Genomic DNA, 27,994 nt, shown 5'->3' with positions numbered 1-27,994 from the left:
GGTCTTGGAACTGGCTGGGAATGAGGTGTTTAGAATTTTCCTTAATTTGAAGACCGTGACAGGTCGAGGAGGGGAAAAACAGTGCAACACATACGTGTGTTCAAGTTGGAGGGAAAACAATATTATCTTATTATAGTGTAAAATAAGGTGGCCAATAGGTTAATGACCCCCTCCACAAATGTGTGATAGCCAATCATCGGAGAAACCCGTGTTCCCTTAAGTCAACGAAGTCTTGCCACTGCTTTAGAACTACTCAGGATTTCCCAAACAGTGAAAACACGTAAAAAAATCATGAAATATTGAGAAAACATGCAGTGCGATGTCAGTAGTGGATGTGTAGACTACACGGAGGAGGAGGGGGGCGACTTTCAGATGACATTGACGCTATGTAGATGGGAGTTGAGAATTGCGCTCCCCTGAACGTTTCTGGTTGTTGATGTTAGACAGTTGCACAAGGCGAAGCGGCTGCTTCTCGTGTTGATTCAGCCACCTCGTCAGCACCTAGCCGCTGGACAGCTCCCTGCAGCGGGGTACTTTCGCGCTCTCCTCTAGAACAATTTTGGCGCTTGGACCAAGTCTTTTAATGGAAATACAATATCTTTATGTTCCAAGTAAAACTGGAAGTTTACAACTTCAGGGGGAATCTACGGATACCTCGTTTCGAGATTTGTGGCAGGCAGCACATCGTCGGTGGCAGAGAGCACAGCTTTATTGTAAGTAAATTGAGTTATTGGATGTGTGTGTGAATTACAATTGCGTGAAATGTTCATTGTAAGTGATAATGACGGTGATTAAACTCGTATAGTTGAACGTGGCAGTATGGAACGTTGCTAACCATAATGACTTTAGACCATGTCTTATAGCCAATTAAATACAGCATATGGCACACCTGGTTAATTGAATGGTTCATAAAACTGTGTAAATGTTTTGCCATGTAGAAGTGCGTTTGGTTTTCTAATCATCGACTAGAATGGAATACTATTTGTGCAACCTGATGCGTAAAGCTTTATGCTTTGGGCATTCCTTTGTCTCCAATGCAATTGTGATCCAGTTTGGTTGAGACATTGCTGTAGGTTTTCCTGTCCACTAAAACCAGTACATAGGTAATTGGTAAGCTTATCTGCACGTGTCAATTGCACGGTGTAATTGTTGCTCTCTCATATTGGATCTGCATATGTAATTCTCCAATGTTGCGTTTTGCGCGTGAGCTGGATGGCTTGGATTCTTAACAATGTCAGAAAGTTTTTATCTTTGCAAATAATCATGCATTCGGTGATGTGCATAGGCCTACTCGATAATTGACTGTATTTCAATTGCAAATTGTGTTGATTTGATTTGTAAGAATATTGAGGGAGAGAGAAGTAGGCTATAGCCTAATCAATCTACGCACAACCCAATCGTCTGCGTTGAAAAAGTCCTGTGCCATCATTGATGTGCCATCATTGTTTTTTTATAGCATTGTTGTGTCTCAGACTCTGCATTGCATGTATTTGGTGAGACGGTTATTAGTGTCTTGAGTGGAGTCGATGGAAAACATCTTACTTTAAAAATGCTTTTTAAATTAAGTAGCTCACAAATAGCTTGAACAGTCAAGCTACATACAATGCCTGTAAATGGCAGCTGTTTGTTATGCACTCATTGGATTCGTTCTTAAATTACATTCTCATTCTGGAGCTAATCAATTGTAAATGTCATCATGTTGTCTAATACATTTTCCAATTTGAGTGCGCTCTCAAAAACCGACCAATTACTCTATTCACCGATTCCAGGTTAACGGCAACTGACGAGCCGTGTCCCCATAGCCGTCACCTGCTTCCAGACATTTGGTTTTCAAAGGTTTTGGTCAAAAACCGCGAAACTGCTGTCTGCGTGGACTGGTGCTGAAGCTTCGCGTCCCAAGGCCAGGACCACTACAAATCGAGAGACATGGCGACGAACGGCACCAAAACGGATGGACAAGTAACAGAACTTAACGAAGTGGCAACTAATGACAAACCCAAGTCACTGGACGTGAAAAGCGAAAAGACGAAAAAGGATCTTCCCGAAAGAGAAACCTGGGGAGGGAGATTCGATTTCCTTCTGTCGTGTGTAGGTTATGCAATTGGACTCGGAAACGTATGGAGATTTCCATATCTCTGTGGAAAAAACGGTGGAGGTAAACACGATTTTAAAAAGTCATATAGCGTAAGTTCATTTCACTACTTAGTAAGTGCTTCGTCCATTTCGAGCACTCTAATTATTATGTGAAATGAAGAATGAATATGTCCCTCGTGTAAGAGCGCAGGCACGCATTATTCTTATCCTAATTGAAGGATTCCAATTAGCTTCTACAGTGGGCTGTAAGTAACATTCCATTGCATATGTGTGGTTTTATTCTGACATTTATATTTGGTTTGATTTACTTGTGTCTATGCAGGAGCCTTCTTGATCCCCTATTTTTTGACACTCATATTCGCTGGGATGCCGCTGTTCCTGCTGGAGACTGCTCTTGGTCAATACACTTCAATTGGTGGGCTTGGAGTCTGGAAACTGGCTCCCGTGTTCAAAGGTATAAATTCTACTCATACAATGCTCTTACTGTATCTTCCACAATAATTTTTTGGTATCTTAAATCAAATTCCTAATTGTCAGCTGGCCCACTTGTGCATCCTATCTTTATTGTCTGGTAGGCTAATCATAGCCATAAGCAGAAAAGATAGAGAGTTCTGCTGTCATTCTCCCTGAATATGCTGGAGCATTAGGAGCATGCACAAACATGTCATCAATTTCCATCTCATAGGTGTTGGCCTTGCAGCAGCTGTCCTGTCCTTCTGGCTTAACATTTACTACATTGTCATCATTGCCTGGGCCATATACTATCTCTACAACTCCTTTACCTCTGTAAGTACCACCATTTTACCTCCTATAAGCCACATGGGGATGAGATAAATCAAGTTTTTCTCACTGGGGATTGTAACATCCTTGTTGATATCATGTGAGATCTCTCATTGTGTCAAGGAGGAAAACAGGCATTATCCTTCTGTTTTTCAGGAACTTCCATGGAGCTCATGTGGCAATTCATGGAACACAGACAAATGTTACTCAAACTACAGTATTGTTGATAACACCAATCTCACCAGTGCGGTGATGGAGTTTTGGGAGTAAGACATTGACTGCTTGTTTTTTTTATTTATTTTTTTGCTTCGCACAGCATTACAGTACCCTGCATGCCTGCTTGAGAAGTATAAAAGAAATGTCCCTTTGCTGCAAAGCATTCTCCCAGTGTGTGTAATAGTCTTATTGTTACTCTCTCTGATCTTATAGGCGCAACATGCATCAAATGACCGATGGCTTGGAAAAACCAGGGCAGATCCGAGCGCCACTGGCAATAACACTGGCCATCGCTTGGGTCCTGGTTTACTTCTGTATCTGGAAAGGGGTGAGCTGGACTGGCAAGGTAAGAGACTGGTTTCGCAAGGCAGATTTAGGTGTATGTAAAAGCTCTCTGGCATCCAATGTGTGACAGTGATGCAATATTAATCGTTCTCATATATATATATTTTTTTACCTTTATTTAACCAGATAAGACCCATTGAGGTTAAAAACCTATTTTGCGAGTGTGACCTGGTACGAAGGCAAAACATGGAAATAACAGCGGGTGCATAAAATATGACAGAAAAATACAAAAAACACACAAACGTCAAAGTGTCACAAATTACAGATACAATTGAAGATTAAAAAACAACTGCAGCTATCACAAACAGTGTTGTCGATCAGAGTCACCTTCATCAATCATTTATATTGCACTGACTATTGTCCAGATTGATTTTAGAATGAGAGAGGAGATACATCAAACATTCAGTAATCATTCAGTAATCATGTTCAGGCTCATGGTGCCTTCTCTCATGGGGGGGGGCAGGTTGATGATAGGAGGAAGAGCAACAAGCCCTCTAAAATCTGTTTTTGTCCTTTCCTCTCCCCCTCAGTTTGAACCAGTTCACTCCCTGTTGGTGCTACATTTCGGAAATCTAATAATAAATCTAATAATAATCATGTGACCATAGCAAATAACATTTGTTATGGTGGCAAAACGCTCCACCCACCTACGTTTTTTTGCTCTAAAATCTCATACGGCGTATCATGTAAGCATAGCGAGATGGTGTCGAATCAAATTGAAGCTTCAATGAATATCTTTACTAGATTTCTGTTGATTTATTTTCTTATTTTTTTGCTGTTCTCTGTGTGAGAGTTTGGAGGACAAGAAATCCATTGGTTTTCCTCTCAGGGGAATAGGCCTTTGTTTAAGCAGAGACTGAATTGCAAATGTATTAACTCGGTGGTTAACAGTGTTAGCGTGCATTCCTTCGCTGCTGATGGTGACTCATTGATTACATTTTCTAGGTTGTGTACTTCTCTGCCACGTACCCCTATTTCATGCTATTCATTCTGTTCTGCCGTGGAGTGACTCTACCTGGAGCTATGGATGGCATTCTCTTCTATATCACCCCTAACTTTGAAAAACTAAAAGAATCTGAGGTAATGAATGAACTTACTATTCCATGTACGATAAATTCTAGCATGTGAATCAACCATTTTTCAGCCTCCTTTGTCAAACGGCTAAACGGTTATTTCCCCATTTCAGGTATGGCTGGATGCTGCCACTCAGATATTTTTCTCCTACGGTTTGGGACTGGGCTCACTGATAGCTCTTGGGAGCTATAACCCTTTTAATAATAATGTTTACAGGTAAGATGGAGGTAGGCTTCTATTAAATGGAAAGATAATGTATGAGGCAAGACTTGAAAGGGCAACCATTAGACCAGTATACCTTAACGCAGGGGTCGGCAATATATATTAGGATTTTAGTTTTGGTCAAAAAATTATGAAATCACCAGAAATTCAGCTAAAATGTTTTTTAATTGAGGAAATCTGTTACCAAGTACTCCTACAAAAAAAGAGACATATGTGATCGTGTTTCAATGGAATCAAGGTATGAAATTATTATTATTTTCAAATACAATCTATTTCTGGGCTGAGTTGTGGTCAATTTGCAGTGTACAGACCATCCACTCCATCCGCTCCGACAAAAATCGTCCCACGGCTGAATCTAGTTGCCTACCTCTGCCTCAACAGTATATGTGGACCTTACTATTAGCAATTTCCAATGAGAAGCCTAGATTAACGTTATTACAATCAGTACAGTATTATGATTCAGTATAATATGGGGCCCTTCATACAGCTTTGGATGTGCATCGCATAAATAAAAGAAGATTAGGCAAAGATTTCACATCCTCCCCAAACAGCCCATCCTTGGTCCTAGGTCCCACAAATTGCTCATCAGTTATATAATCATGCAGCCTCAACTTGCATTTATTTCAATTTACTTGTTGTTTATTAGTGGCCCAATATTATTTAGCGATCATGAAATTTGGTTTGTAAATAAGGTTGATTTTTGGAAAACTCTTCTTTGCAAATAGGACCTTGGTATCCATTAAAAATGGGCATTGCATTATTTCATATTTAGGTATTACTGTGATATTAAACCTCTTTGGATAAAGGAACATTGTTCCCCATTGGAATGTTGCACAAAAAACAGATTTCATATTGTTTTACTATCTCATTGCACACCTTTTGTGGCCAACATCAATATATTATTAAGCAGGGATATGTTTTCAACTCAGCAATAATAAGGAATAAGCTCTCTCTCCTGAGAAAGGCCTTTTTAGGAATCCATGATGATGCTACAGAAGAGATGACAGATCATCATAAGCTCTGACAACAGGACGTTTTCATGTTTCCTTTCCACAGAGACTCTATCATAGTTTGCTGCATCAACTCCTTCACCAGCATGTTTGCTGGCTTTGTCATCTTCTCTATTGTGGGCTTCATGGCGAACGTGACTAAGAGGCCCATAGAAGAAGTTGCAGCTTCAGGTAAACCCAATGCTCCCTCTGTAATTGCACCATCAGCGCACAATAGGGGCTGTCTATTCTGACTTCTGCTCGCATTCAATCTAAATCTCATATTACACCTCTGCTTCTACCTCAATCCACACAGAGAAACGCAGCTGTGAGAAACTGTGAGCCAATGTGTTGTGTTGTGTGTTTGGTATGCAGGTCCAGGCCTGGCTTTCCTGGCCTACCCTGAGGCTGTGACCCAGCTGCCTGTCTCTCCTCTCTGGGCTATCCTGTTCTTCTCCATGCTGCTGATGCTGGGGATTGACAGTCAGGTAAGGCTGTTTTCATAGGTGCTTTAGCCCAATCCTCTCACTATCATTGCCATGTCAGGGGAGTTAGCTAAAGCACCAAGAGATCTAGAACCAGGCTAGTCTGACCTAAATATGTAAGCACAGGTACATATCCAGCTGTTTTTCTCTGGTCTCTCCACATGAGAAGCTCATTTCAGTTTTTTCCTAATGAACAGATACAGATGAGCCATGACTTTTACTGTCAACCCTTTTTTATACAACTATGTCACCTCTCCCTTGGCCCCCTGGTGCTCCGTTGTCATGCATTTAGCTTGTGAATGATCTTTGGGTTACTGCAAGGCCACTGAGTCTGATAGCAATGATACTAAATGCTGCTACTCATCTTTATATGGAACAGATAAATCACAAGTTGACACCCTAGTGCTCTTTTTTGTGACTAACCTTTTTCTTTATATGGAATTGTAAATATTCATACTGCAAGGGAAATGGCTATTTTGCATGTTGGAGTTATATTTTTAAGGTGGCTGCCAAGATGAGGTCTCTAGTACTAAAAAAGCTATAACAGTGGTTGTTTTTAACTGTTTATTTAGGTAGTTCTGGATAACATGTTGGTTATCATATTGTATGTCTTTCCATTATCTTAATTCATTCAATATAATCCATCAATGTCCATAATCTTGGTCATTAGTTACAACTGTTACATGGTTATCATACTACTACATGAACAACAATGTTATAAATAAACAAATGTATATTTACCCATTGGGTAAAATTAAATGATAATATCCTTCAAGGGATCCAAGTCCCAGTAATTTATAATTACCGGTGCTTCATTTCTTTGGTCCTTTGAAGTGTTTATTTCATAGAAATACTAATTTACCAAATTATGCAGTTGATAAAAAATGAAAATACTAACAGGAGCAAGACTATCAATGATAGTAGAAACATTAAAGTGGAACTGACAGCATTTTAGCAACATTAAACATTATTAAAATCTGTTCATATACACCCCCAAGAGGAATATGACACTTAAAAAAAAATGTTCTGACAAGCGAGTACTTAGATATGTCATTTTTCCCGCATCATAAATTCTTAGAATGTTTGGGAATTTGTGAAAATTCTATAGCAATATAGAGTGGGAAAGCGGCCGTGCGTTTGGACAATTAATAGACACTGCAGTAAATAAAACTGAATAAAAACATCCGTCTCGTCCAGAACCGGAGTCTACGCAGACCGGTGCACCATAGCTACAGTAGGCCTTTATGCAAACAAGCCATTTGCCACGCACACTTGCCATCAATCACTATGAACTGGAATGTGTGTTTACAGGCAGTTGCAAAAAACGTGACTTTAGATCATTAGAATGCATTCGCCAAAAGCCACAAAATATACCTGAATGGATTTCTGCAAATATGTCAATACCACAGGAGTCCTCTTACATTTGCGAACTTTACAGTCCTAATGATCAAACAATCATGAAGAGATAGGCTCTCTCTCCCTCAGTTAAGCGCACATCAACAAGACCAACAACTAATGCTGGCCAGAGCAAGATTATCTAAAATGTAACTAAGGAACATTAGATAAACCCTCTCAAACTTTTTCAGCTACGTGACCGTCAAAATTGCACTGAAAAACGATGGGGAATTGTAGCCTACTCGTCCTTCTGTAGCTTGCTTGCAACCCATCACCCAAGCTAACTGGCTAAAGTCGGCTAGCTTGCTTGCTACCTACTTCCAAACACAAATGAGAGAACATCTCACTCTGACCATTTTACTCACCCTAGCAGAGCTGGTTAGGCTGTTCACATGTTATCTAGAGCGTGTGACTAACTATTACTTTTTTAGCCTACATTTACTGACACCGGTCATATTCAGAGGGTTTTCATGTTCGTAAATTCATCCGTTATTCTACGCTCTGGCACACTCAGGCGAGAGTGTTTCGAAATCGGAGTAGATAGCCAGAGTGAATTTGCGAACGCAAAATATATGCTAACTGGATAACAGTCGTTCAAGTTCTTGCTTGCTAAGCAAAACACATATCTAACTGTGTATAACCACCAACAATTATATGAGGGGGAAAAAGTCAGTCACTCACCCACTCCTCCAATGACATGACATCCTCTTAGCAGCTAGCTAGTTAATGTTAGGCTCCATGTTTTTAGCTTGCTACATAAATAGATACGCTAGCCTATTAGCCACGTTATTTGTTTTTGTATTTATTATGGATCCCCCATTAGCTGATGCCAAAGCATCAGCTACTCTTCCTGGGGTCCAGCAAAATTAAGGCAGTTTATACCATTTTAAAACAATACAATACATTCACAGACATCCCAACACTGTCCCCTCAGGCCCCTACTCCACCACTACCACATATCTACAGTACTAAATCTATGTGTATGTATAGTGCGTATGTTATCGTATCTGTGGGTGTGTGTGTGTGCGCGTGTGCGTGTGTGCCAATGTTTGTGTTGCTTCACAGTCCCCGCTGTTCCATAAGGTGTTTTTTAATCTGTTTTTTTTAAATCTAATTTTACTGCTTATGTCAGTTACTTGATGTGGAATAGAGTTCCATGTAGTCATGGCTGTATGCAGTACTGTGTGCCTCCCATAGTCTGTTCTGGACTTGGGGACTGTGAAGAGACCTCTTGTGGCATGTCTTGAAGGGTTTGCATGGGTGTTCGAGCTATGTGCCAGTAGTTTAGACAGACAGCTCAGTGCATTCAACATGTCAATACCTCTCATAAATAAAAGTAGTGATGAAGTCGATCTCTCCTCCACTTTCAGCTCTCTGTGTACATCCAAGGGCCAGCCGTGCTGCCCTGTTCTGAGCCAATTGCAATTTTCCTAAGTCCTTTTTTGTGGCACCTGACCACATGACTGAACAGTAGTCAAGGTGTGACAAAACTAGGGCCTGTAGGACCTGCCTTGTTGTTAAGAAGGCAGAGCATCGCATTATTATAGACAGACTTCTCCCCATCTTAGCTAGTACTGCATCAATATGTTTTGACCATGACAGTTTACAATCTAGTGTTACTCCAAGCAGTTTAGTCATCTCAACTTGCTGAATTTACACATTATTTATTACAAGATTTAGTTGAGGTTTAGGGTTTAGTGAATGTTTTGTTCCAAATACAATGCTTTTAGTTTTAGAAATATTTAGGGCTAACTTATTCCTTGCCACCCACTCTGAAACTAACTGCAGCTCTTTGTTGAGTGTTGCAGTCATTTCAGTCGCTGTAGTAGCTGACGTGTATAGTGTTGAGGCATCCGCATACATAGAAACTCTGGCTTTACTCAAAGTCAGTGGCATGCCGTTAGTAAAAATTGAAAAAAGCAAGGGGCCTAAACAGCTACCCTGGTGAATTCCTGATTCAAACTGGATTATATTTGAAGGCTTCCATTGAAGAACACCCTCTGTGTTCTGTTAGACAAGTAACTCTTTATCCACATTATAGCAGGGGTTGTAAAGCCATAACACATACATTTTTCCAGCAGCAGACTATGATCAACAATATCAAAAGCTGCACTGAAGTCTAACAAAACAGCCCCCACAATCATTTTATCATCAATTTCTCTGAACCAATCATCAGTCATTTGTGTAAGTTCTGTGCTTGTTGAGTGTCCTTCCCTATAAGCCTGCTGAAATTCTATTGTCAATTTGCTTACTGTGAAATAGCATTGTATCTGGTCAAACACTATTTTTTCCAGAAGTTTGATTGGTTGGCTATTTGAGCCAGTAAAGGGGGCTTTACTATTCTTTGGTAGCGGAATGACTTTAGCTTCCGCCCAGGCCTGAGGGCACTCTAGTAGCCTTAAATTGAAGATGTGGCAAGTAGGAGTGGCAATATCGTCTGCTATTATCTTGAGTAATTTTCCATCTAGATTGTCAGACCCCGGTGGCTTGTCATTGTTGATAGACAACAATAATTTTTTCACCTCTTCCACACTGACTTTACGGAATTCAAAAGTACAATTCTTGTCTTTCATAATTTGGTCCGATATACTTGGATGTGTAGTGTCAGCGTTTGTTGCTGGCATGTCTGACTTGTGATCATTGCCCTTGCTAGTTTGATTGTATTGACATTCCCAGCCTTACAGTTGTCCGTTTTTGTCCAAAATATTGAGTCATTTAAACTGAAACAGTGCATCCTGAATGGAGGCAGCAAACAATATACCAAGCTAGCTGTGATTTACAATATTTTTTGGACTACCAAGAAATGTATTGGTGATTTATATTAATCATGCATTGAACTGCATCCATCTATTCTGCCAACAACGCCTTAGAGTACATCATGGAATGCTGAGTCAAATATAACCTATTTTTAAAACCTCTTATGAAGTTGGTTTTGTAGCATAAACTGGGAATTTGATATTTTTTAATTATATTTTGATTGTGTGCTTGTTTCATATCTGCAAAGTAGTTAAAACGCTGTTAGTTCCACTGTAAGTGCTTCATTACATAGATACTAAGCAAAATACTGTACATCACTCCCCTTTGTGACTGAGCATCCACCCCTTTGTGTGTCTCTGTGTTTGTGTCTGTGTGGGTAGTTCTGCACGGTGGAGGGCTTCATCACAGCTCTGGTGGATGAGTTTCCCAGGGCACTGAGGGGCAGGAGAGAGCTCTTCATCGCTGCCGTCTGCCTGGTATCGTACCTGATCGGCCTATCCAACATCACACAGGTACAGCACAACACTCTCTCTCTCTCTCGTCATTAGCCAACCATCAGATTGAACTACAAAACCTCCAAGCTCAATGAGACAGTAGTTGATAAAAATTTGAAATACATTGGTTAGCACTATCGCTGTCTAATTTTATATAAAAAAAAATAACAGATTTGTTTAGAGTAGAAAATGGATCCCAACCACCATATTTCTCTCTGAGATGAGGATATGAATATAATGTAAAGACCACAGACCATATGGTTTCTCACCGTAGTAGGACTCATCCTTCTGTGTTGTGTCACTAGGGAGGCCTGTACGTGTTCAAGCTCTTCGACTACTACTCTGCCAGTGGGATGTGTCTCCTCTTCCTGGTCTTCTTCGAGTGCATCTCCATATCCTGGTTCTATGGTGGGTAGAGTCTCTAGACAACGTCAAATACACATAGTACAGTAGATACATTATTGCGGTGAACGGCAGAAACACCCTATTTCAGCATTACAAAATGACTTGTTACAGTGATGCACGCTCAGGCAAGAGGCGATGAGCAATGAATGAACTAGACACACTAGTTAAATCTGAAGGTTGAATGATCAAATAAACTCGCACTTGTCCAGAGACATTAGTCCACCTTCAAACCCTGTTTACCCTCAGGGACATCAGCTCTCCTCCCTCATTACAATTCATGGCAGACCAGTGGAAAATTGGAAGAAATTGAATTTGAATATTTTGATTCATTTTGATTCATTTGTCTCGCAGGTGTGAACAAATTCTATGACAACATCCAGGAGATGATCGGCTACAAGCCCTGTATATGGTGGAAGCTGTGCTGGGTTTGTTTCACACCTCTCATCGTGGCCGTAAGTAGTACACCATACACATCCAATAGAACATCCAGTACCATGACATGAACGAAAATAACAAATCATATCAATATGACCTGCCTCAAGCAATTTTGAGACAGAGAAAGAAAGTGTCTGAGAAGAGGTCAGGATTAATAAGGATCGTACCATGTCTCCCACAGGGGGTGTTCTTGTTCAGTGCAGTCCAAATGGTTCCTCTCACCTTGAACAACTACGTGTTCCCTGCCTGGGGCCAAGGAGTGGGCTGGCTCATGGCTCTGTCCTCCATGGTCCTCATCCCTGGATACATGGTCTACATGTACCTCGGACTCAAGGGCACCTGGAAAGAGGTAAGCTACATAATGATTTATGGATATGGGGCGGCAGGTAGCCTAGTGGTTAAAGCATTGAGCCAGTAACCGAAAAAGTTGCTAGATCGAATCCCTGATCTGACAAGGTAAAAATCTGTCGTTCTGCCCCTAAACAAGGCAGTTAACCCACTGTTCCAAGGCCGTCATTGAAAATAAGAATTTGTTCTGAACTGACTTGCCTAGTTAAATAAAAAAAAATATGGAATGTTCCCTCATTTCTCTAAGAGCAAGAGAATAAAGGCAATTTGGTGATGATTGATATGTAACCCAAATGGTTTATTATCATGTGATTAACCTTTTAGGGACAGACGTTCCGCTAGCGGAACGCCTCACCAATATCCAATGGTAGAGCGTGGCGCGAAATACAAATACCCAAAAAATGCTATAACTTCAATTTCTCAAACATATGACTATTTTACACCATTTTAAAGACTCTCGTTAACCTTTTATGGATAGGGGGCAGTATTTTCACGGCCGGATAAAAAACGTACCCGATTTAATCTGATTATTACTCCTGCCCAGAAACTAGAATATGCATATAATTATTAGCTTTGGATAGAAAACACTCCAAAGTTTCTAAAACTGTTTGAATGGTGTCTGTGAGTATAACAGAACTCATTTGGCAGGCCAAAACCTGAGAAGATTCTGTACAGGAAGTACCCTGTCTGACCATTTCTTGGCCTTCTTTATCATCTCTATCCAAAACAAGGGATCTCTGCTGTTACGTGACACTTCCTACGGCTCCCATAGGCTCTCAGAAGGCGGCAAAAAGCTGAATGGTGGCTTTGCAGGCCCTGGCTGAAAAACATTAGCGCATTTTGATAGTGGTCGATCAGAGAACAGAGACTGGAGGCGCGTGCACGAGGCGACCCCATGTTTTTATTCTTTCGTCTTTGAACGAAAACAACGACTCCCGGTCGGAATATTATCGCTTTTTTACGAGAAAAATAGCATAAAAATTGATTTTAAACAGCGGTTGACATTCTTCGAAGTACGGTAATGGAATATTTAGAAATGTTTTGTCACGAAACGCGTAACCCTTCGTCACCCTTGGATAGTGTCTTGAACGCACGAACAAAACGCCGCTATTTGGATATAACTATGGATTATTTTGAACCAAACCAACATTTGTTATTGAAGTAGAAGTCCTGGGAGTGCATTCTGACGAAGAACAGGAAAGGTAATCAAACTTTTCTAATAGTAAATCGGAGTTTGGTGAGGGTCAAACTTGGTGGGTGTCAAAATAGCTAGCCTGTGATGGCGTGCTATCTACTCAGAATATTGCAAAATGTGCTTTCACCGAAAAGCTATTTTAAAATCGGACATAGCGAGTGCATAAAGGAGTTCTGTATCTATAATTCTTAAAATAATTGTTATGTTTTTTGTGAACGTTTATCGTGAGTAATTTAGTAAATTCACAGGAAGTGTTCGGTGGGAATGCTAGTTCTGAACGTCACATGCTAATGTAAAAAGCAGTTTTTTTATATAAATATGAACTTGATTGAACAAAACATGCATGTATTGTATAACATAATGTCCTAGGCGTGTCATCTGATGAAGATCATCAAAGGTTAGTGCTGCATTTAGCTGTGGTTTTGTTTTTTGTGACATTATATGCTAGCTTGAAAAATGGGTGTCTGATTATTTCTGGCTGGCTACTCTGCTGACATAATCTAATGTTTTGCTTTCGCTGTAAAGCCTTTTTGAAATCGGACAGTGTGGTTAGATAAAGGAGAGTCTTGTCTTTAAAATGGTGTAAAATAGTCATATGTTTGAAAAATTGAAGTTTTTGGATTTTTGAGGAATTTGTAATTCGCGCCACGCCTATCATTGGATATTGGAGCAGGTGTTCCGCTAGTGGAACGTCTAGATGTAAGAGGTTTAACCACATTGTCCGATTTCAAAAAGGCTTTATAGCGAAAGCAAAACATTAGATTATGTCAGGAGAGTACCCTGCAAAAAATTATCACACAGCCATTTTCAAAGCAAGCATATATGTCACAAAAACCAAAACCACAGCTAAATGCAGCACTAACCTTTGATGATCTTCATCAGATGACACTCCTAGGACATTATGTTATACAATACATGCATGCTTTGTTCAATCAGGTTCATATTTATATAAAAAAACAGCTTTTACATTAGCATGTGATGTTCAGAACTAGCATACCCACCGCAAACTTCCAGTGAATTTACTAAATTACTCATGATAAACGTTCACAAAAAACATAACAATTATTTTAAGAATTATAGATACAGAACTCCTTTATGCAATCGCGGTGTCAGATTTTAAAATAGCTTTTCGGCGAAATCACATTTTGCAATATTCTGAGAACATAGCCCAGCCATCATGGCTAGCTAATTTGACACCCACCAAGTTTGGCCCTCACAAAACTCAGATTTACTATAAGAAAAATGTGATTACTTTTGCTGTTCTTCGTCAGAATGCACTCCCAGGACTTCTACTTCAACAACAAATGTTGTTTTGGTTCCAAATAATCCATAGTTATATTCAAATAGCTCCGTTTTGTTCGTGCGTTCAGGTGACAATCTGAAGGGTGACGCGCGAGCGCATTTCGTGACAAAAAATGTCAAAATATTCCATTACCGTACTTAGAAGCATGTCAAACGCTGTTTAAAATCAATTTTTATGCTATTTTTCTCGTAAAATAGCAATAATATTCCAATCGGGCGACGTAGTATTCATTCAAAGGCTGAAAGAAAAAAATGGAGTAGTCTCGTGGACGCGCCTCTCCAGTGTCACTGTTCCCAGCCTGACCACTCACAAACAGAGCTGCTGTACTTCGCCCAGAGATTGCAGACACCCCATTACACTTTCTGGCGCCTTCTGTGAGGCATTGGAAGCCTTAGAAAATGTCACGTTACAGCACAGATGCTGTATTTTTGATGGAGATGCTACAGAAGGATGACAAATTGTCAGACAGGGCACTTCCTGTATGGAATCTTCTCAGGTTTTGGCCTGCCATATGAGTTCTGTTATACTCACAGACACCATTCAAACAGTTTTAGAAACTTTAGAGTGTTTTCTATCCAGATCTACTAATTATATGCATATTCTAGTTTCTGGGCAGGAGTAGTAATCAGATAAAATCGGGTACGTTTTTTTATCCGGCCGTGAAAATACTGCCCCCTATCCCAAACAGGTTATTAAGTAGTAAATGGATCATTTCAGTCAGGTTCTCCTCTCTGGACATGTTGGAGATGCATTCATTGTGTTACTTAATTAACTGTTTTGTTGTGATTCTTTCTCAGCGCCTACGGATAATGTTCCAGCCTCCTGCAGTGGTCCGACGGCCACAGGAGAATGGACCTGAGACAGTGGTTGCCGAGACCAACATTGCTAGTCCCTCTAATGCGGCCAACCCAACTAGTCCTTCCAACCCGGCTAGTCCTGCCAACCCAACTGCTACAAGCCCGGTTGCTGCAGCCCCGGCCAACCCAGCACCTCCAGCCATTCCAGCTACTCTGGCTAGCCCTGTGAACCCAACCAGTCCGACTGTTCCAACTGTCCCTACCGTCCCTGCCAATCCAGCCAACCCGACCAGCCCTACCAGCCCACCACCCAATCCGGTTAGCCCAACGGCAAAAGAGACGACCATCCCACCACCCAACATAGTGAGCTCAACAAACCTGACCAACGCTGAGGCCAATGTCTAGACAAGGCAAAACCCTCATGGAGATTGTGTAGTCAACGGCGAACATTACAAAGGACTTCCAAGATTTTAATTGATTCACCTACCTCCAGGGGCAATATCTGATCAAACCGGATTTTAAAATCATGTTTAATTTATCTGCATTTGTAAAACCAACCCGTTAATGTCTTTTTATTGGTATGCATTAAAAATTCTAAAATCAAAGACTGTTAGTGTTCACAAAAACTACCGTAATCTGAGTAAAAATATGTAAACAAACTGTGTAATACTGTGAGAAAAGAAAACTATTGAAAATAGAATAGCAATTTGTTCAATATCTTCATGAACCAAGTAAATACAGTGTGACTATAGTAGAGATGAAGTACTAGTGAACAAAAATGTCAACATGGGAGAGTTCAAGGGACGGAGTCAAATTATCGTGGTTGTTTACTAAGCCTCACACAGTCATCTCTTTACAAAACTTTGCACTCTGTGAGACTGATTACAGGCCACATGGCAATGGGGGAACTCTGATGAAGAAGCACAATGCCAATAAGAAGTTTAAAGTCTATGAACCCTGGAATTATCCAGTATATCTGTTGCAAAAGATTTTGTGTGTGAGAGAGACTGTTATTTTATCTTCCTTTTTTTTAGTAAAAAAATGAACTTTTATGTGACCGAAACATTTTTAGAGTTATTTTTAATATGTTTTCTACTATAAATATTGTGACCGAGGACCAAAATCGTTGGCAGACGAAAGCAAAAACGATCTATGCCATGTAGTGTTTGGTTTGAGAAACACAGGGTATCAAAATCATACAAAAAAATTCATGCAAACGCACAGGGTATAGAAAAATGATTTACAAACATTGACTATCCATTGATGCTGACAGTCAATCCTGTTTACTATTTTGCATGCTTTCCTCAGGAACATCAAAGAAAAATTCCAAAATGTCTCCTGACAGATCTAAGACGAGAACAGAGAAGGCCTTAAGCCAGTTATCAACCAATTTATACCAAGCCATAGTCTGTTTGCATGACTGGGCAGATCTCCAGAATATCACTTTGTACACTAGCAAACAATATTGGACCAACTCTATGTTTAAAAATATTCCTTTTTATTTCACTTTATGTGTAATGATCAATTATACTTTGATCAATTTGTATTCAGCAATACATATGTAGATGTATAGGTGCAGGCCAGTAGAAGAGTGGTCTATTTCTCTTTTTCTTTTTGTTGTCTTTGCTTTACTAGTAAAAAGCTCAAAGCTTTCATTTCCACAGACATTTGACATGGCGTGTTAAGACAATGCTAGTTGGCTTATATGGCAGCAGCAGTGAAAAGCATCTGGTCGAACAAAACATGTTTACTTTGAAAAGCAAAACAACCAAGTGAAAATGTGAAATGGCTACAGTTCATGTCCTGTGAATTTTGTATAAAGTTACTCTACCACAGTTTTCTCTGGAACTTTGTTGTAAAACTGTACCGTGTAAAACATGTAACTGTGAACGTCTGTAATACATTGGAAGTTATTGTCTAAATGTTGAAAAAAATTCTAAAGAGTTGCTGTTTTCTGCAATAATATTTTGATCACAGAAACTAAAGCACATATCTTACAGAAATATACGAAATGATGATGACAATGAAGATATTGACGATTATATTAAAAATAGAAACTATGTCTAGTAAAAAATCATATTGTTTTGTTTATTTTTAACTGTCTCACTGCCTAATGCACAACATAATATAAACATGATATGTATTTAAATGGTGTCATATGATAAAGCACGATTGTCATGTTATACAAAAAGAAAAAAGCTGAAAAAATAAATAATTATAGAAAATATGAATAACTGTCCTGCATATGTTCACTACTGCGCTCAAGCATAATGTTATGTTTGCCGTACTGTAGCTTTTGATGTCATGAAATTAGGTCACCATAATAGACCTCTCAAATACTATATTCTGCATCAAACCTCTGAATAGTAGTAATTGGCAATTGTTTTGAATCTCTGAACAGAGACAATAGATATGTGTAATGACATGTGTAATGAATAGATTTACACAATTAAGAAAATGCTGTCTAGAAAAAAAACAAGTAAGGATGTATAGCAAATATAGCAAGAATGGAATAGCATATAAAGGCAATTGCTAATTACTAAAACCATGGAGTTGTACTATAGAACCAGGTGGGAGACAAAAAATGCAATGTACAGTGACATCAGAAAGTATTCACACCCCTTTACTTTTTCCACATTTTGTTGTGTTACAAAGTAGGACTCAAATGGATTTAATTGTCATTTTAAATTGTCACATGTAATATGAAAGTGGAATAAAATGTGTAGAAATGTGTAAAAAAAAAATATATATATGGAAAATAAAACATTAATATATCTTGATTAAATAAGTATTCAACCACCTGAGTCAATACATGTTAGAATCCCCTTCGGAAAGCAATTACAGCTGTGAGTCCTTCTGGATAAGTCTCTAAGAACTTTGCACACCTGATTGTACAATTTGTCCCACATTATTCTTTAAAATAATTCTTCAAGCTCTGTCAAGTTAGTTCTTGATCATTGCTAGACAGCCATTTTCAAGTCTTGCCATAGATTTCCAAGATGATTTAAGTCAAAACTGTAACTTGGTAAGCAACTCCAGTATATATTTGTCCTTGTGTTTTAGGTTATTGTCCAGCTGAAAGGGGAATTTGTCTCCCAGTATCTGTCGAAAAGTAGACTGAACCAGGTTTTCCACTAAGACATTTCCTGTGCTTAGCTCTATTCCGTTTCTTTTTATCATAAAAAGCTCCCTAGTCCTTGCCGATGACAAGCATACACATAACATGATGCAGCCACCACCATGCTTGAAAATATTGAGAGTGGTACTCAATGATGTGTTGTGTTTGATTTGCCCCAAACATAACGCTTTGTATTCAGGACATAAAGTACATTTCTTTGCCAAATTTTTGGCAGTTTTACTTTAGTGCCTTACTGGAAACAGGATGCATGTTTTGGAATATTTGTATTCTGTAAAGGCTTCCTTTTGTTCACTCTCTCAATTAGGTTAGTATTGTGGAGTAACTACAATGTTGTTGATCCATCCTCAGTTCTCTCTTATCACAGCCATTAAACTCTGTAACTGTTTTAAAGTCACCATTAGCCTCATGGTGAAATCCCTGAGTGATTTCCTTCCTCTCCAGCAACTGAGTAAGGAAGGATGTCTGTATGTTTGTAGTGACTGGGTGTATTGATACACCATCCAAAGTGTAATTAATTACTTCACCATGCTCAAAGGGATATTCAATATCTGCTTTTTTTTATCCATTTAACAATAAGTGTCCTTTTTGCGAGGCATTGGAAAACATCCCTGGTCTTTGTGGTTGAATCTATGTTTTAAATTCACTGCTCAACTGAGGAACCTTACAGATAATTGTATGTGTGGGGTACAGAGATGAGGTAGTCATTCAAAAATCATGTTAAACACTATTATTGATCACAAAGTGAGTCCATGCAACTTACTATGTGACTACATTTACATTACATTTAAGTCATTTAGCAGACGCTCTTATCCAGAGCGACTTACAAATTGGTGCATTCACCTTATGATATCCAGTGGAACAACCACTTTACAATAGTGCATCTAAATCTTTTAAGGGGGGGGTTAGAAGGATTACTTTATCCTATCCTAGGTATTCCTTAAAGAGGTGGGGTTTCAGGTGTCTCCGGAAGGTGGTGATTGACTCCGCACTTACTTACTGACTCAAGACATTTCAGCTTTTCATATTTAATTAATTTGTAAACATTTCAAAAAACATAATTCCACTTTGACATTATGGGGTATTGTGTGTAGGCCAGTGACAACAAATATCAACTTAATCCATTTTAAATTCAGGCTATAACATAACTACATTTGGAAAAAGTCAAGGGGTGTGAATACTTTCTGAAGGCCCTGTGAGTAAATCCTTTGTTCAGTATATAGGGGGAAAATAAGGCATTTCTATAATATTCACATCCTGCCACAGTACACATGCCAATGTGTTCACTAGAAGAAAGTATTACAAACCAAAAATCTATTTTGAGAGTTTATACCAACCATGAAAAGAGAATAAGAGCAAAATGGCTAAAACCTTTCCTTGTGGTATACAGAAGTGTGACAGAAACAGTCTGATAGCGAAGCCTCAGCAGGCTAGAAAAACATCACCACAAAACAGCTCTGGCCCAGCGGCCTGGCGTGCCGATCCACCTCATCTCCCCAACCTCTTATGACTATGTGTGTATGTGTGTCTTCCTTCTCCACCTCCTGCAGTTGCTGCTTCCATTAGCTTCCAGTGTGATAAAAGAGAAGGCACCAGCTGACACCACAACAATGACTCAAACATAGATGAAAGAATGAGATGTCCCCTCTCGTAGCTTGTGGCAAAGTGAGTGTGAGTGTGTGTGCTTGCGTGTGTGTGTGTGTGTGCTTGCGTGTGTGTGCTTGCATAAGTGCGTGTAGCTGCATAGCTGCAGAATGTCTGTGAGAATATTAGGGGTTTAATAATGCCCATAATAACAGTACAGATAAACTAGCCAATGATGGATGGCATACTAGCCTCCCTATTCCCAGTAGTATAATTTAGCATAATTTACCTATGAAAATCAGTCACCACTGAGGCAACTGAAGCTAATGTCTTATGTCCACAAAGACAATATATCATCGTTTTCAGATGGGGAGGACACAAGAAGGAAGCTCTTAAAAATGTATCATTGCAGCATCAAATTGGAAATACAAGTCTGTTAATGATACATACAGTGCATTTAGAAAAATATACCATACATACACATCTAAATAGGTGACAGATATACCGTATACCTTGTCATAAAAATACCACATTAATTTCATATGTTTCCTCCTTAAAGTGGAAATCTGTGATTGCTACATCCATTTTTTTTACTTTAAATTAATGATATATACATGATTATTGCAGAATATAACTCATGAGCTTAGTTCAACTGTCATACCCCATCATAACCTAAAATATCAGCTTGTTTTAATTGTAATAATTAAATTGTAAAGAAACACTGTACAGCCTCAAAACATGGTTAAAACGATGGTCAGTCCATGCATGTACAACTCTGTCTTTAAATTTGATAGTGGTTATATTTCTCCAGCACCATGTTTTTGCGGGGTGACCACTTTTTTGTTGTTTGAACTACAGATTGCCCCTTTAATGAATGACATATTGAGGGATTCAGACAAGGATGTTCGAAAAGGAGAGGCAAGTAGGGGACACTGCTGTTTGGTATTTAGCATTTATTGGCACAGTCGGTGGTGGGAGACTATTTTTAAAGTTACAAAGTACAAAGTTACAAAGTGCTGGGAGTGTGGCCACGGGAGAGGACACTGGACGAGCAAACTGGTGATCCATGATGCTTTTATAAAAGAATGACAGAATGCTGGGGCTTATAAACTCACACAGGCCACTATGATTAATCCTCATAGCCTACTTAGAAGAGGAAAACTCATTCTGCTGTTAGGAACAAAAGACTGATAATTATGAGGGTAGGGATGGGGTCTTGAGATTTACTGTAACCCCTTACAGTGCTGCATAGGCTACACAAATCAAAGCAGTCTCTGTTCTTGAACATATTATCATCACTTTAGGTTTTGTGATATTTTCAGTTACCTAACCTTCAGATTTCTGATGTGGGGTCTTTATGTGTTTATTTTTGTGATAATTCCTATTCTTCTTCGAGGCTTAGGTTGTTTGCCCCGGACTTCCGCCTGACTGAGGTACTCTCACCCGAGAATTCAAAGCAAATACATTAATGAATAACTCATCTTTGTAGATGCATGAATCTACATATCAATGAAATCAGAGGATGTTGTGTGCTTGGTTATTTCCAGCAGAGGGGCTGAGAGGATGTCAAGCGTGCAAAGCCTCTCTGCATATATGCTAATCACACTTAGTTTCCAATCTCAATATGAACCTCGCTGAAATAAATTAGTTTACAGGAAAATCTGAAATCTTTGCTGATTTTTGAACCTTCACTGAATCTGTGCCAACACCGTTTGGATATGCATTTACTCAGCATAGTGGTGTCTGGGTTTGGAGATCAGTGGAGGCCTATGGGGACGTGAGAAACCATCGTTTCTCCCCATGAAATTCCTGTTTGATTATATATTTTCGTGATGCAGCAGATACAGCATGCTCTGGTGCTTTAGGATCCAGGGCTCAAGGCAGCCAACGTATTCTTCAGCACAGTGGTATCAGCGGCTTATAGTAGCCATGTCAAGTAGGTAACGCAGTCCTCCACTACAATTTTTGGGAGGTTAAACCACATCCAAGAAAATGCAACAGTCCTTATTAGCAAATATCCCACTTCTGAAGATTATACAGCCTCAAGAAATGAGGGATGAATTTCATCTACCCATCCCCCACCCCACTGGAAATTGATTGCCTCAGACCAGCTCTTCCTATGGGAAAGGTCAATGTAACACAGGTCAACTAAAGGGTTGAATATGCATGTACTTATGAGAGAAATGACCTAACCAATCAGAAGTGCACAAATCATTTAGGTCCTGCCTTTGATTGACAGCTCAATTATTTTCAATCTTGGGCAAGCCCCGCAGAGGATGTGCCATGTGAATGTCAGAAAGAAGCTTCAAAAGTTTGAAATAATGAGTAAATCCTAGATATATCTTCAGAGAAAAGCTAAGTATTTATGGTCTGTTCATCGCATTAGGTGAGCTCTGTTTTTCCTGAATTAAACTACTGTATTAGCACCGCATTAGCAGGCCAATGCTAACTTTTCACCATGTGTAACCATAGAGAAGCAGTTTAAAGTTTATGCTCTTTGCATATTTTATTACATTGGATATTTACACTATACGCTTATGCTATAAAGAGAAATGTAATTCTAAGAGTATTACTATTTAAGATGCTTTTTTTCTTTTGATAAGAGACATTGTTCTAAAAACAAATGTGAAATATTTTCTTATACCCACCTTCGCCATTGGGTTATTAGTCCATACTTTGCATGAGTGTAAGTGTTGGCCTGCTTATTTAATATACGTCATGTTTTTTGTTGGAGTTACGTTCTTGGATGGCAAGCCTACCCAGAGAGATCGACATCTTCTATTGCATGCAAAAGCTGGAAGACATCTCAACTTTTTCACCCCGGAGGTTTTATCTGGACATGGTTCGTCAGGACTTCAAACAGCCGAAGCTAAGTAACATTAACATGATGCCTTCTAATTGCAGTCGTTGTACTTATAATATACAGGAGAACGATCGCCTTACGGCGAGGATAGCTGTGCTGCAAGCCCAGCTTCAGACGCAATCGTTAGGCAAGGGCAATTTCCATGTAGGAAAGGATGAAACAGCGTCTGTGCCACCAGTAAGTACAGATAGTAACGTTAGTATAAACCCCCTCGCACGGTCCCTGCAGCCGGACAACTTTCTCATGGCTTCTGGAGGGAAACGCTGTAGGAATGCTCAACCGGTGTCGCTTATTCAGCCGACAGAAACTTCCAACCGGTTCTCCCCATTAAGCGGGTCGGAGTCAGAGGCCGAGACTTCTCTGGTCTCTGCTCCTCCCGTTATGGGGTCTGAGACACCGAAGCCTCTCACCATTAGCTCTGACAAATTGAAAACCCTAGTCATTGGCGACTCCATTACCCGCAGTATTAGACTTAAAACGAATCATCCAGCGATCATACACTGTTTACCAGGGGGCAGGGCTACCGACGTTAAGGCTAATCTAAAGACGGTGCTGGCTAAAGCTAAAACTGGCGAGTGTAGAGAGTATAGAGATATTGTTATCCACGTCGGCACCAACGATGTTAGGATGAAACAGTCAGAGGTCACCAAGCGCAACATAGCTTCAGCGTGTAAATCAGCTAGAAAGATGTGTCGGCATCGAGTAATTGCCTCTGGCCCCCTCCCAGTTAGGGGGAGTGATGAGCTCTACAGCAGAGTCTCACAACTCAATCGCTGGTTGAATACTTTTCTGCCCCTCCCAAAAGATAGAATTTGTAGATAATTGGCCCTCTTTCTGGGACTCACCCACAAACAGGACCAAGCCTGGCCTGTTGAGGAGTGACGGACTCCATCCTAGCTGGAGGGGTGCTCTCATCTTATCTACGAACATAGACAGGGCTCTAACTCCTCTAGCTCCACAATGAAATAGGGTGCAGGCCAGGCAGCAGGCTGTTAGCCAGCCTGCCAGCTTAGTGGAGTCTACCACTAGCACAGTCAGTGTAGTCAGCTCAGCTATCCCATTGAGACCGTGTCTGTGCCTCGACCTAGGTTGGGCAAACTTAAAGATGGCGGTGTTCGCCTTAGCAATCTCACTAGAATAAGACCTCCTCCATTCCTGTCATTATTGAAAGAGATCGTGATACCTCACATCTCAAAATAGGGCTACTTAATGTTAGATCCCTCACTTCAAAGGCAGTTATAGTCAATGAACAAATCACTGATCATAATCTTGATGTGATTGGCCTGACTGAAACATGGCTTAAGCCTGATGAATTTACTGTGTTAAATGAGGCCTCACCCCCTGGTTACACTAGTGACCATATCCCCCGCGCATCCCGCAAAGGCGGAGGTGTTGGTAACATTTACGATAGCAAATTTCAATTTACCAAAAAAAAACAACGACGTTTTCGTCTTTTGAGCTTCATGAAATCTATGCAGCCTACTCAATCACTTTTTATAGCTACTGTTTACAGGCCTCCTGGGCCATATGCTGCGTTCCTCACTGAGTTCCCTGAATTCCTATCGGACCTTGTAGTCATCGCAGATAAAATTCTAATTTTTGGTGACTTTAATATTCACATGGAAAAGTCCACAGACCCACTCCAAAAGGCTTTCGGAGCCATCATCGACTCAGTGGGTTTTGTCCAACATGTCTCTGGACCTACTCACTGCCACAGTCATACTCTGGACCTAGTTTTGTCCCATGGAATAAATGTTGTGGATCTTAATGTTTTTCCTCATAATCCTGGACTATTGGACCACCATTTTATTACGTTTGCAATTGCAACAAATAATCTGCTCAGACCCAAACCAAGAAGCATTAAAAGTCGTGCTATAAATTCTCAGACAACCCAAAGATTCCTTGATGCCCTTCCAGACTCCCTCTACCTGCCCAAGGACGTCAGAGGACAAAAATCAGTTAACCACCTAACCGAGGAACTCAATTTAACCTTGCGCAATACCCTAGATGCAGTTGCACCCCTAAAAACATTTGTCATAAGAAACTAGCTCCCTGGTATACAGAAAATACACGAGCTCTGAAGCAAGCTTCCAGAAAATTGGAACGGAAATGGCACCACACCAAACTGGAAGTCTTCCGACTAGCTTGGAAAGACAGTACCGTGCAGTATCGAAGAGCCCTCACTGCTGCTCAATCATCCTATTTTTCCAACTTAATTGAGGAAAATAAGAACAATCCGAAATGTATTTTTGATACTGTCGCAAAGTTAACTAAAAAGCAGCATTCCCCAAGAGAGGATGGCTCTCACTTCAGCAGTAATGAATTCATGAACTTCTTTGAGGAAAAGATCATGATCATTAGAAAGCAAATTACGGACTCCTGTTTAAATCTGCGTATTCCTCCAAAGCTCAGTTGTCCTGAGTTTGCACAACCCTGCCAGGACCTAGGATCAAGGGAGACACTAAAGTGATTTAGTACTATATCTCTTGACACAATGGTGAAAATAATCATGGCCTCTAAACCTTCAAGCTGCATACTGGATCCTATTCCAACTAAACTACTGAAAGAGCTGCTTTCTGTGCTTGGCCCTCCTATGTTGAACATAATAAACGGCTCTCTATCCACCGGATGTGTACCAAACTCACTAAAAGTGTCAGTAATAAAGCCTCTCTTGAAAAAGCCAAATCTTGACCCAGAAATTATAAAAAAACTATCGGCCTATATCGAATCTTCCATTCCTCTCAAAAAATGTGGAAAAAGCTATTGCACAGCAACTCGCTGCCTTCCTGAAGACAAACAATGTATACGAAACGCTTCAGTCTGGTTTTAGACCCCATCATAGCACTGAGACTGCACTTGTGAAGGTGGTAAATTACCTTTTGATGACGTCAGACCGAGGCTCTGCATCTGTCCTCGTGCTCCTAGATCTTAGTGCTGCTTTTGATACCATCGATCACCACATTCTTTTGGAGAGATTGGAAACCCAAATTGGTCTACATGGACAAGTTCTGGCCTGGTTTAGATCTTATCTGTCGGAAAGATATCAGTTTGTCTCTGTGAATGGTTTGTCCTCTGACAAATCAACTGTAAATGTCGGTGTTCCTCAAGGTTCCGTTTTAGGACCATTATTGTTTTCACTATATATTTTACCTCTTGGGGATGTCATTCGAAAACATAATGTTAAATTTCACTGCTATGCGGATGACACACAGCTGTTTCAATGAAGCATGGTGAAGCCCCAAAATTGCCCTCGCTAGAAGCCTGTGTCTCAGACATAAGGAAGTGGATGGCTGCAAACTTTCTACTTTTAAACTCGGACAAAACAGAGATGCTTGTTCTAGGTCCCAAGAAACAAAGAGATCTTCTGTTGAATCTGACAATTAATCTGGATGGTTGTACAGTTGTCTCAAATAAAACTGTGAAGGACCTCGGCGTTACTTTGGACCCTGATCTCTCTTTTGAAGAACATATCAAGACTGTTTCAAGGACAGCTTTTTTCCATCTACATAACATTGCAAAAATAAGAAACTTTCTGTCCAAAAATGACGCAGAAAAATGTATCCATGCCTTTGTTACTTCTAGGTTGGACTACTGCAATGCTCTACTTTCCGGCTACCCGGATAAAGCACTAAATATACTTCAGTTAGTGCTAAATACGGCTGCTAGAATCCTGACTAGAACCAAAAAATTGGATCATATTACTCCAGTGCTAGCCTCCCTACACTGGCTTCCTGTTAAGGCAAGGGCTGATTTCAAGGTTTTACTGCTAACCTACAAAGCATTACATGGGCTTGCTCCTACCTATCTTTCCGATTTGGTCCTGCCGTACATACCTACACGTACGCTACGGTCACAAGACGCGGGCCTCCTAATTGTTCCTAGAATTTCTAAGCAAACAGCTGGAGGCAGGGCTTTCTCCTATAGAGCTCCATTTTTATGGAATAGTCTGCCTACCCATGTGAGAGACGCAGACTCAGTCTCAACCTTTAAGTCTTTACTGAAGACACATCTCTTCAGTAGGTCCTATGATTAAGTGTAGTCTGGCCCAGGGGTGTGAAGGTGAACAGAAAGGCTGGAGCAACGAACCGCCCTTGCTGTCTCTACCTGGCCGGTTTCCCCTCTTTCCACTGGGATTCTCTGCCTCTACCCCTATTAGAGGGGCTGAGTCACTGTCCCTGGGAGGGGTGCGTCACTTGAGTGGGTATAGTCACTGACGTGGTCTTCCTGTCTGGGTTGGCGCCCCCCCTTGGGTTGTGCCGTGGCAGAGATCTTTGTGGGCTATACTCGGCCTTGTCCCGGGATGGTATGTTGGTGGTTGGAGATATCCCTCCGGTGTGGGGGCTGTGCTTTGGCAAAGTGGGTGGGGTTATATCCTACCAGTTTGGCCCTGTCTGGGGGTTTCATCGGATGGGGCCACAGTGTCTCCTGACCCCTCCTGTCTCAGCCTCCAGTATTTATGCTGCAGTAGTTTATGTGTCGGGGGGCTAGGGTCAGTCTGACACATCTGGGGTATTTCTCTTGTCTTTTCCGGTGTCCTGTGTGAATTTACATATGCTCTCTCTAATTCTCTCTTTCTCTCTCGCTTTCTTTCTCTCTCTCGGAGGACCTGAGCCCTAGGACCATGCCTCAGGACTACCTGGCTTGATGACTCCTTGCTGTCCCCAGTTCACCTGGCCGTGCTGCTGCTCCAGTTTCAACTGTTCTGCCTGCAGCTATGGAACCCTGACCTGTTCACCGGACGTGCTACCTGTCCCAGACCTGCTGTTTTCAACTCTCTAGAGACAGCAGGAGCGGTAGAGATACTCTCAAAGATCGGCTATGAAAAAGCCAACTGACACTTACTCTTGTGTTACTGACTTGTTGCACCCTCAACAACTACTATGATTATTATTATTTGACCATGCTGGTCATTTATGAACATCTAGGCCATGTGCTGTTATAATCTCCACCCGGCACAGCCAGAAGAGGACTGGCCACCCCTCATAGCCTGGTTCCTCTCTAGGTTTCTTCCTAGGTTTTGGCCTTTCTAGGGAGTTTTTCCTAGCCACCGTGCTTCTACACCTGCATTGCTTGCTGT

The 27,994-nt window shown here is 40.5% G+C and overlaps 1 protein-coding gene across 1 annotated transcript; it reads left to right on the top strand.

Moving 5' to 3' along the window:
* The first annotated feature begins 254 nt into the window (after positions 1-254).
* Positions 255-17,565, top strand: LOC106571908 (sodium- and chloride-dependent GABA transporter 1). Its single transcript, XM_014145462.2, has 15 exons — positions 255-713; positions 1,770-2,155; positions 2,417-2,548; positions 2,780-2,880; positions 3,031-3,140; positions 3,304-3,436; positions 4,381-4,515; positions 4,622-4,725; positions 5,788-5,912; positions 6,096-6,208; positions 10,738-10,869; positions 11,157-11,259; positions 11,608-11,708; positions 11,873-12,040; positions 15,335-17,565. The coding sequence occupies exons 2-15, from the start codon at positions 1,927-1,929 to the stop codon at positions 15,737-15,739; spliced, it is 2,091 nt and encodes a 696-aa protein (XP_014000937.1). The 5' UTR covers positions 255-713; positions 1,770-1,926; the 3' UTR covers positions 15,740-17,565.
* The last annotated feature ends 10,429 nt before the right edge of the window (positions 17,566-27,994 follow it).

Source organism: Salmo salar, chromosome ssa15 (genome assembly GCF_905237065.1).
Source record: "Salmo salar chromosome ssa15, Ssal_v3.1, whole genome shotgun sequence".
NCBI lineage: Eukaryota > Metazoa > Chordata > Actinopteri > Salmoniformes > Salmonidae > Salmo > Salmo salar.
This window is presented reverse-complemented; position numbering and strand designations above follow the sequence as displayed.